The 11689-nt window shown below is 40.7% G+C and overlaps 1 protein-coding gene across 2 annotated transcripts in view; it reads left to right on the top strand.

The window, feature by feature from the left end:
• Sntg1 (syntrophin gamma 1) overlaps nt 1-11689 on the top strand; it is a 336640-nt gene that overhangs the window by 113159 nt on the left and 211792 nt on the right. For both annotated transcript variants that reach the window (XM_004633382.1, XM_004633383.1), the window contains exons 8-9: nt 3611-3693; nt 10630-10760. In XM_004633382.1, coding sequence (XP_004633439.1) covers nt 3611-3693; nt 10630-10760 — 214 coding nt within the window. The remainder of the gene's footprint in view (nt 1-3610; nt 3694-10629; nt 10761-11689) is intronic.

The raw sequence follows: 11689 nt of genomic DNA, 5'->3' as shown, positions 1-11689 counted from the left end.
TTTTTTTATTTTCAGAACTAGGGGTTGAACTCCGGACCTTGTGTGTGCCAGGCAAGCGCTTCTTCTACTGAGCTGTCTCCTCTGCCCTATTTAAGCAATTTAGTCATTGATGTTCCTGTGTAATGACCCATTTATGAGCGCATTAAACTTCATCAGTGCATCCTCCTCTTTAAATGTATCTGTTTCTCCTATTTTACTGTCAGTGATGAGGCTGCTCTGCGTTCTAGCACCAGCTACTTGGCAGCTGTGTTCTTCTCTTCCACTGTAATGAATACCTGGGAATGTAATTCCGTAGCAACAGGACAGACGCACAGTTAACTTGGTAATAAATTGCCGACTGCATTTCCAAGGTGAGCCGGCTGCACCGTGATGAGGATCGCGGGTGGCAAGACTGCCCGGGGAGTGTTCTCACGAGCACACGCGACGGCCCGAGCAGCGCGGGCGCCCTGAAGGAGAGCTTGCCAGGGTTGCCCGTATTTATCCGCAAAGCGGAAACTGTGCTCCTTCCGCTACAGGTTCTCGTTGGCGCCACCACTGTGCCCATTCTAGGTTCGGTTGTAAGAGCTGCATAATCTTATTTTTATTTATTTATGTATTTTGGGGAAGGGTCCAGATTCATAGTGATCTGCCTGTTTACAGCCTCCCAAGAGCTGGGATTACAGGCGCGAGCCTCCACGCCGAGTCTCAATCTCTGTCTCTGTGCACCTCGAAGGAGGGGCCGGCCCAGCAGGCCTGGGGATCGAACCCCTGGCCCCTGCACCTGCTTGCAGGTACTTTAATCCACTGAGCTATTTGGTGGCCTCAAGAGTTAGATGATTTAAATACCTCATAAAATTGAAACAATTTACTATTTGCCGTTTTTATCTTACTTTGAAATTCTTAGAATAATGCCCTCAAGATTTATCTATCTTTCTGCGTATGACTGAATTTTTATTTATTTATTTATTTATTTATTTACTTTTTGGCAGAACTGGGCATTGAACTCAGGCCCTTACACTTGCCAGGCAAGCACTTATTCTACTGAGCCATCTCCCCAGCCCCTGAATTTTTATTTTTTAGCGAAATTAATTCACACATAATAATTTCCTATGTTCATTGTGTGGAGTATAACTCTGAAGCATACACGTGCAATGCTTGTGTAGGGTAAAATAGTGAACTTATTACATCAAACGCTTCTCGTTTCTTTACATTTTTAAAATCCTCTCTTCTGGCAGCTCTGAAATATACAATAATTTATTGTGAACACAGGAACTTAATCCTCCTGACTGTACTTGTGCACTCACTGATCGGATCTCCTCGCTCCCTACGTTCTACTCTCAGCAGCCAGGAAACACCTCCCTACTTTCTACTCCCATGAGATCGACTAATTTAGATTCCACGTATGAGCGAGGCTGTGTGGTATTTGCTTTACTCTGTCTGGATTGCTGCCCTTCCTTGACATCCTTCAGGCCGTGCCATGTTTCTCCAAACGGTTGGATTCCACTCTGTCATGTGACCATTACTTTCTTCAGTAATTCAGGAATAGGCACTCAGCAGGTGGAGGGCATATATTGACGCTCATCAACAGCGCTTCAATAGCATGTCAGTGAAAATATCTTTTTGGCATACTGACTTCTAGATCATTGGCTGTGTGGACAGTAGACTGGTTCTTAAGTTAGGTCTATGTTGCTATCTCAGTTACTCTTCTCTCCTTGCTGGGACAAATACGCTACACTGAAAATGAAGTAAGGAAAGGTTCGTTTAGCTCACATTTACTGGAAGTTTCAGTTCATACTCCACTGGCTCCAAGGTAGAGGGCACATGACACAGGGCAGCCCTTCATGATGGTAGCAAAGAGCAAGATAGCAAAGGGAGTGGCGGCGACAATGGCTACAGAGAGCAGGTCTGTCTTCCTTAAGTTTCATTCAGGCTGTCCATCCAAGGCTGACTGTAGCACACCCATAATCCCAGCAGTACTCTGACCCATAATCCCAGCCTTGGATCATGAATTAATTACAAACTGTAGAACTGCACCTCAGTAACTGCGTGAGGCTTTGGGGGAACAAAGACACACAAGCGATAAAAGATATGTTTTTAGAGAAATCTCCATAATGGCTATTCTGAGCATCTATTGTATAAATTCTTCCCTTTTTTCTCTTCTTCATTAGCATTTGTGTCTGTGTTTGTGTATGTGCATGTGCATGCCTGCTTTGTCTTTTTTGATGATAACCACAATAGCTCCATTTACAACATTACAGGAGTCTGAATTTGCTTATATAGTTAACTCAGCCAAAAGTTTTACTTTTTTTCTATATTTTTGCACAGTTTCCTGTGTCTTTTCATTTCACCGTCAGGAAATCTAAGGTTTATGTAAAGCTGATCTAGTGGTGAAAATTTTCCTCTGCTTTATTTTACCTAGGAAATATCTACATTTCTCCTTCCACTGGGTGAAAAATTCTATTAAATGTAGTTCACCTGATTGGCTATTTTTTATTTTCTCTTAGCATTTACACTATATCATCCTACACATTTCTTACCTGGAATGCTCTTGTTGACAGATCCGTGGGTAACCCAAGAGATCTCTGTTTTTTGAACAAATCGTTTTTCTCTTGCTCCAATAGTTTATATTTCCCTATGACTTTGGACAGCTTGATTAGTTTCATCCTACTTGAGGCTATTTGTTTGAGTTTCTTGAAATACAAATCACTTTTTTTCTTAGTCTTGGAATACTTTTGAGCACCATTTAATTGCCTAAATTTCATGTTTTCCTCTGTCCTCTTTGGGAGCTCCCACAGCGCATATACTTCTCTATGGTAACCCACTACTATGAAGTTTTTTATGAGCACAGAATACAAACTTTGTCGGCACAATTTCATAAAAGTAGACACCCTCAATGAGAGCATTTGACTATATAACAGGAGCACTTGTAAGACAGAGCACGTGGAAAATGCTTTGTGTTGTGAAAATTATGATTCTGGATAGAGAATTTGCCAATAAAGAAAAGCATGATAAAATGAAAATTTTAGACAAACAAAACCATGCACTATTTTCCATATCATTTTTTCATGTTGGCCACTGGGATAGTATAAGAAAATAATACTTCCCATAAAGTTCTATATTTTCTTTAATAATTTTTTGGAAATCAATGATAAATAGTACCTCTTAGTGCCCCAACAGTTGGAATTGCTTAACTCACTTGGCAAAATTCTGGCTTTAATGGTAATGAAATGCTATTTTATTTTAGCTCTTCATTTCTTTTTCTTTTTATGTTTTTTTTTCTTTGTATTTTAGGGAAGAGAAATACAAAGGGTGTTTTCCTTTAGGGTCTTCAGGGTCTCACTACTAGATGGGAATCATAGTGATCCACCTGCTTACAGCCTCCCAAGAGCTGGGATTACAGGTGTGCGCCACCACACCCAGTCTCAATTGCTGTCTCAGTGTGTCCAGGGTCAGGCCCAGCACAGCAGGCTGGAGTATCGAACCCCCATCCCCTTTTCCTGCTTGCAGGTGCTTTAATCCACTGAGCTATTTGGCCAGCCTGGACCATTTCATTTCTTGCTAATGTGGACTGCGTCACCCTGGAATGGCTCAGCATTCTCACTGAGGGAATTGGGGTTTTTGTCTCCTGCAGGTGCTCCGAGCGACCAGAGCAGTGGCACCTCCTCTCCTCTTTGTGACAGTGGCTTACATCTTAACTACCATCCCAACAACACGGTAAGATGGCTAGGCATTGTTCTGACTGATAAAGCGATAACAAAAAATCATGGATATATATATATATATGTATATATATATATATATATATATATATATATATATATATATATATATGCTTATATCTAGTCTGTAAAAAGTGCTACTGTCTTCATTCTGTTGTGTCTGATAGATATGAAATTACGCATTGCTTTCTTATTTATGCAATCTTATAAGCTTAGAGGAAAAAATAGTGACTCCTTATTTTTGTTTCATTTTTCCCTTCTAATGTCTATGTCTATTAGGCATTGTGTAAACTATGAATATTCCTAATTTGAGGAGGTTACAAACAACATCACATAGTCACTTCAGAGCCTTCCATATTCTATGGAATTTTGTGCTCTACAAGATTTGACAAAACTTGTACCGTTTTTAATTTCATTTAGCTAAAAGTTGCTGCCATTTGTTGTGATTTAGCAACATGCATATCAGGGAATTTCTACAAATTGAAAACATCATATTTACACATTATCTGAAATTTGGTAACTGTTTGGCTATGCAAATATTTAGTAGAATATAAAATTAGCAGAATTTACAGACATTGAAATCAATTTTTAATGTTCATTTTTCTCTTCTACATTGGAGTACATAGATTTCTTCTTCCAAAAATACATCTGCAATTCCTTTTAGCTTAGCCCTCAGAACACACATTTTAATGATGACAAGAATTCTTTTGTTTCTATGAAGCCGTTGTGCCCTGTGCTCGCAAACATGAAGCCTGATTCAGCTGCCCTTAAGCAGAGCTTTATTTTCCTGCTCCATGTATTACAGTGTGGAAGGCATCGTCTCCTCTAACTTGTGGGACTCATCCTCCACTTGAAAGTCTTGGCTGCACTGTGGCATTTTGTCTCAAAAGATTCCTGCGAACATCCTCAAGCTTGCGAGGTCTTCAACGACCCACTAGCACTGTTCCTTAGTTGAGCACCTTAGGTCCCCCAGGTTTTGCTTTCTTTCTTACGGAGGGGAACAGTTGCTTAAAGCCAAAGGTTATTGCTACCAATGTAAGGATGTTTTATAAAACCAGCCACATGTGATTATATTTCATCTGATTTTTAAAATTCTCCTTACTAGAGGAAAAATTATCTACTACTAACATTTGTGACACTGACCTCCTAAAGCTGGCAAGATCTGAGTCATTTAAACTTTGAGTTTCCTAACGAGAAGAATAAATGTATTATCAGTTCCATCAGCCAGTTCCGCAGTTCCAGCCACGCCTTCCAGTGGCCATCGTTTCCTTCTTCCATGTCAGGCACTGAACCAGGGCCTGGTGCAAGAGGTCGAGTGCTCTTTTCTGATCTACAGCTCTAGCTCCACTTACTTACATCTCTTTACTTTCATAATCGCTTTGCTCACTGTCTAGACTACCTTTAGGCTTCGGATGTCCTTTCCACTCTCCTTTCCCCTGCGATGCACCAGCCCTGGATGCTGTGATGGTAGCGCCCCTATTCACACCTCGTCCTCTTTGTATGGAGCCCCTCTGCCAGGGGTGAAGCCACTGAGCATCCCCCCAGGTGTGTGCTGCACCTTTGCTATGGGAAGGTAGGCGGCGCGGCGCCCTCTGTGAATCATCAGTTGAGGTGTAGTCTTCCTTCCGGAAGTTGCATCTTTAACCAGAATCTTGGCCTCTGCCGCCCTGCCTCCTTCACTCTGCAGGCTTCTTCTGAGAAAGTTCCATGTCATTCACACAAAAATCTCCATCTCAGCTGTGTTCCTCAAAAGAAAAAAAAAAAAAAGAGCTAATTTATGTCAGAATGGATGAAAACAGGTTGGTGATGCTCTTAATCTAGTTCTTACTGAATGTCATTGAACTCCTTTATAATAAGAAGCAGCAGAGAAGTCAGATTAAAAGGGATAAAATCATCCCAGTTTGTTCTAATTCATTCCCTGTTAAGAGCACACAGAACTGTGGAACAATTTCATCTTATTGAAATCCATAATAAGACCAAGAAAACTACTCTAATTCTGTAGCATAATTGTTCCAAATAAATCCAGTTGTATACAATGCAAAATGTATTTGTATACTTTGTTCAGACTAGAGCTATATCTATCCATTTCCAAGATGCACATTGTGTCCTCAGTTTTCGAACTAAGGCTGAACTTTATTTTGCCACTGCTGGAAATGTTTTAGTGTATGGAAACTAAAGGTAGTTGCAATACTTTAGAGGATAAGAGTCACAACACGTGTAAATTCATATTAAGTACATTTATAAGTTCGATTAATATAAATAGGATGAACTTTTGGTGAGAAACTACCAGGAAAACGTTTGTAGATATTTTGAGAATCTGTTAATTATGAATCCTTATTCAAAAAGTTGAAAATCTAGATCTATAGACAAATCCAAAGGATTAATTTAAAAATAGAAACAGGACTGGGGAGATTGCTCAGCGGTCTAAGCACCTGCCTAGCAAGTGCAAAGACCTGGGTTCGATCCCCGGCACTGAACACCGTGCCTCTGTGTTGGCCACTGAAAATGGGCATGGTGGTGAGGACCACTATGAGTCTGAGCTGTGAAGCAAAACCCTGTACCAAATAAATAAATTAAATCAAATTAAACTAAAACAGAAAAAAGAAAAAGCAAACAGCCATTGGCATTCTAATCACAGACAAAAGCTTTAGAGAATATGAAAGCCTCATGTAGTTGAATTCAAAGTTTAGAGACCACAAGCAGGAGTGGAGACACATACCTGTAACATTAGCACTTTGGGAAGCTGAGACAGGAGGGTCCCAAGTTCAAGAACAGCATTGGAAATATAGAGACTTATCGAGATCCTGTCTCAAAATAAGAAAACAAAACAATAGAAGGGCTGATGTGTCTCAGTATGAAGGCCCTGTACCATACAAAAAGAAACAAAAAAAAGTTTAAAGTCTATGAACCAAATATATGTTCTATTGGTCGCAAGAGAACGTTCTTCTTTCAAATCAATCTGATTATGCCAGGGCCATCCTGACAGCTCAGCGGACTAAAGCACCTGCTTAGGCACAGTATAGCAGCTGGGGTTTGGTCCCTGGTGTGCCGTGCCAGCCCCACCCCCGGAGTGCACTAAGACAGCTTTGGAGACTGGGTGTGGTGGCATATACTGTTAATCCCAGCAGTTGGGACGCTGAAAATAGGAGGATCACTACAAGTCTGAGCTATGTAGTAAGACCCTGTAGACCCTGTAGACTCTGTTCTAAATACAGAGAAAAAATCTGATCATGCCTATGTATATGGCTGATCTACCCTGTTTTTCTTTCTATATCTTGAATAAGTTCTAAACCTTGAATAAGCTTTGGAGAAAGGAAAATAACTTTACTCAGAGATTTACAACATTACGACAGGATAAGTAAATGTTGTTTTCTGAAATAGCAGTGAACAGGGTACTTAGAAAGATGTGTGCATCATGCACATTTTCTGTAGAAGATTTGCAAGTTATAGATGCTTGAGCTCCTTGAAACAAATATTAGACTCCACAGAGGAACTAATCCAAAATTCTGTTCAGCATCTAAGAACTCCATTTTTGCTTTAGAAAAAATTGAAATTACATTGTACATAAAATCACAAGTTGTATGAACTCCAGTTTTAATACCTGTGCCTTAATTATAGTGTGATGTGAATTTTAAGTCAGTAGGCACGGCTGTGGTACTATATGGAAACATTGGAGCATCAGAGAAAATAAAGACTCATAATATAGCAGAATCACTTTATCATTCCACATAAAAATATAACCTATTCCTTCCAAGGACCTGAGGTTGCCAATTTTAGGCAGCACAAGAGTGATAACCAAGTTCTGATAACCAAAACACAAGTACCGGACATCTCAGCCCAGACCCACTGAACTACATTTCTCTGAGATAAAGGAAATTGTTTCAGAGGCTCTGATTTGGTGATCAGTTAAGAAATCTATGAAAACCATTTTATTTTGATGTCTACTTTTCTTAACTACTTTTTATGCCACATGCAGAATGAAATCTGAGTCAGCCTTTTGCCCTGCATACAATCCTGTTTTGGCCCGGCTCTTCAGGTTCTTGAGGACCTGTGTTAAGTTCTAGCAGAGTCTATCTTAAAACAAGGGGTATGTCAATGTTACTTTCCATTCATATTATTAATAGAAGGCAATATTCTTGACATGGTAGGATTCTTTAAAAATTACTATAATTTTCAAAGTCATGGTTCCATTCTCAGATTCTTTTACACAATTCTAAATAACTACAGTATCACAGAAAGGGCAGAAAACAAATGTATAATTATCATTATAATTAAAATAAAGGAGTATAAATAATATTTAAAGGCTATTAGATATTTCACTGTAAATGGCTGCTCTATACTAAAAAATGTATCAAGCATGATTACCCAAAAATTTGATTAGATCTATTTTGTATTTTATAAGGAGTCAGAATGATATATTTAAAAAGTAAAAAAATAAATGATACATTTAAAACACTGATAAATAAGAGCATCAAGATGATAAAAATAAATATCAAAGAGCACACATATTTTCATATCTAATAATCTATGACATCTATCATAATAATTTTAAAATGTCATACCCACTTATTAGAGATTACCATTGTTCTTACTGTTTGACAGCCCATATCTTTTTATTTTTTATAGTTTTTGTTTTTTTTTTAACATGAAAAAGTTAGGGAAATAGTTCTCACCTCTTATAAAACATGATGCATCCCCTTTAAATAATTTTCCAAAAATTCTATGACAAAAGTATTAATCATCTGAAAATCTGAATGAGTCTGTCATTTCACCTCTAATTATACATTCTGAATTATGTGCTACAAAAGAGTTTGGCCACAGTATCAGAGGCAGGTTGGTCTGAGTGAATTGTAAGGCTGCCATTAGTTGGTTGGACACTTGGTGAGCTGTTTGTTGAGAGCCTCCAGGAACAGGTATGCATGCTTGGTCCTGGTAGTGCATTTCAGGTGTGCACTGTATGTGCTACACTCTTACCAGATCATGTGCTGCTGCCCAACTACGCCAAGCATAAGGAGAAACTGGCCCTGTATCATGATCTGTCCACCCATGACATTCAGCACAAGGCAGGAGGCAGGGTGAAGTGATCTGTTTGCTCACAGGACTTGGTCCGTTCTTTCAAGTCTGCCTAACAACTTTATTTCTCCTTGTCCCTTCTTGCACAAGAGGGAAGCCATAGCTCCTTGTTTCTACAAAATGGCCTTTGATTTTTCCTATGCAAAATGAAATATTTTTTTGTGAGGCTTCTTAGTAATGCATGTACAGCACTTAGTATAGCGAAGGATTATAAAAAGTAGTAGCCAAAATATTGCTAGAATGAGTAAGGATTTCCTTCTTGAAAGCTTCACGTTTAAAGTAGTTTTACCTATTTTTTCAAAACTATTACTATTAAATGCTTTATTCAGTCAGTGTTTACTTCTCTCTACCAACTAGCCTTTCTTGTCACCCTGCTGTTATGAGTAAATGTAAAATTTCCATTAGAGTTTTGAGTAAATGAAAATGCAGGAAGCTCAGTGTTAAGTATATTCTAAGAGTTTCAGCATTTACTGCGGATCGGCCTCTCAGGAGTCACTGCCATTTATATTCCCACTTTGAAAATAGGCACAGTGAGACACAGCGACTTTAGGTAGCTTGACTGTAAGTTAATGGACTCATTGGGATTCAAACTGGATGGTCTCACAGGTTTGCTGCCCTGCCACAGTACTGTCCTCAAGTCACACACTGGGCACCTGTGTCATCTAAAATGAAGAAGAGGCCACATGCCCTGCTGACACCATGACATCTGGTGTGAAGAGCTAACTACTCATGACCCCAAGAACCAACCCGCACTTCACACGCCAACCACCTGTGACAGCTTCCATGACACCCTGGGAAGAGCCAATGTCAAATCTTGGTTTGCATCTTTGCAATCACCAGATAAATACTGAGAACAGTGGTCTCTCCTCCAAAGACTCAAGCTCAATGAGTCACTAACAGAACCCTTCACAGGTGGTCTTCATCCAACGCTTTAAATATTTTAAACCATTTCAAGGACTTAGTACATTTTGCCCATTTTCTTCATCATCCACATAAAGAAATACTGAAAGTTATACTTAATATTTTGACAACAAAGTTTCAAATTTGAACTAAATAAAGACTTGTTAACACCATCACTTCAAATTTAGTAAATAGCGAGGACACAAAGTCAACAGTTCTTTTGTGAAATTAAGCTGTGACAGACTGACAACCTGACTGGTGCTGGAGCATTTCCACAGGGAAGCTGGAATAACACACCATTTGAAAGAGCTACTTTTTTTCCAAGTAATATCTTCTCAATATCTGGGGGTGGGGTTGGAACACAAACTCCTGCAAGAGATGAACATTCATGAATGTAAAACCAACAATAGTTGTCTTGTGTGATATGAAATAATACAAGAAAATGATATCTACACCTTTTATAAATATTCAGTCTGAACAATGAACACAGACTTCCTGGTTCTGATAGCTGTCTTATAGGAATGGTGATTTATTCCTGAAGATTTGACCAGGACCGATAGATCATTGGCACTTCCAAGGGTTCTGGGTGCCAACCGGGTATCAGAAAGTGTTATTTCATTGGACTACAGCTTATTCCGTTTTGCTTTATCTTTCCCATTCTTGAGTGAATCCAGTTCACCCACCCTTTTATTCCTTTAACCCCATACTCTTCACCTCACTTTTCTGGATCTTCACTAGCACCTCTCCCCGCTACTCAAAGAATTACACTAAAGGTGAAATTAGCAAGAATGACATGAAGGTTGGCCAGCATGGGGCTAAGCTAAAAGAGCTCAACGTTTTAAAAAGTCTCTAACAGTGTTCTGACCCACAGGGGTCGAAAAGAGCAGTGCTAACCGAGAGCATCCCTGACCGGAGCGGGCGTGCAGTCCTGACCGCGTGCCTGTGTGTGTTCTTGCAGGACACGCTGTCCTGCTCCTCCTGGCCGACCTCGCCTGGCCTGCGTTGGGAGAAGCGGTGGTGCGACCTGCGGCTGCTCCCGCTGCTGCACTCGCGGTTCTCGCAGTATGCACCTGGGACTGACCTGAGCAGGTGAGTGCCTGCCTCCCGTGCCCCAGCGAGCTGGGCCTCTGCCTGCGGTGGCTCTGCTCCAAGCCCTGCCACGACAGGCGCCAGCAGTCTCTCTGGAGCGCGCTTTTGCAAGCAGGAGAGACAGCTCCAGAAGGACAGCACAGGAAGCTTTGCTGAATCCTGGGACGGGCAAAAGCTAGAGTTCTGACTGCGGGTGGACCGACTGTGTAACAGTATCCATATACTCGTGTGTTTATTGTGCTTATATTTCTTCTTTGGTGCATTTATTTTTGTCAAGGAAATTGTTCTGCCCGTTTACATTGCCAGAGGATTGAACTCAGACCCTTGCGCTTGCCAGGGAAGCGCTTATTCTACTGAGCCATCTTCCTGGCCCTTTATTATATCTTTCAAGTAAGGGTACGGGCACCGATGCTGTTCTCTTGCACCACCCAAATCGCAAATGATCACTACTTTATACTTTGTGTCTCTATTGTTTGTATTCCTTCAACCATTTGGTTTGAAGTTTTGTTTTCATGGTTTCTTGAGACCGAAGTTTCCAGGGGAGGCTTTTCTGGAAAGAATGTTATTCTATCCACTTCTACTCAGATCTTCGACTACCATGGGGGAGAATCAGGCCGAATTCAGAATGAGCACCCTGCCCAGCTCGCTGAGACCTGCGGCTGGATTGGAAAGAGCACATCCTAAGGCTTTCTGGCTTCAGTCAGTGCATCCCACGGCCCGTTTTCCACAGTCGCTCTTTGTGAAGCTGTTGCCTTGCTGGGTTGGAGGCTTCTAGGGAACCCTGGCTAGGTGTGCATGACAGACATCAAGGAGACAAAGGACACTCACGACCTGCTCACTCCTGTCTGAGGTCTCTAGCCGTTAGCCCCTCTCTTACTGGGCAGAGACGTCCACCACAGGTCTGCTATGTCCTTGTTCCATCCTGGGGT

Source organism: Octodon degus, unplaced genomic scaffold (assembly GCF_000260255.1).
Source record: "Octodon degus isolate 3935 unplaced genomic scaffold, OctDeg1.0 scaffold00054, whole genome shotgun sequence".
Taxonomy (NCBI): Eukaryota; Metazoa; Chordata; class Mammalia; order Rodentia; family Octodontidae; genus Octodon; species Octodon degus.
Note: the sequence above shows the minus strand (reverse complement) of the source record. Positions and strands in the feature narration are given on the sequence as shown.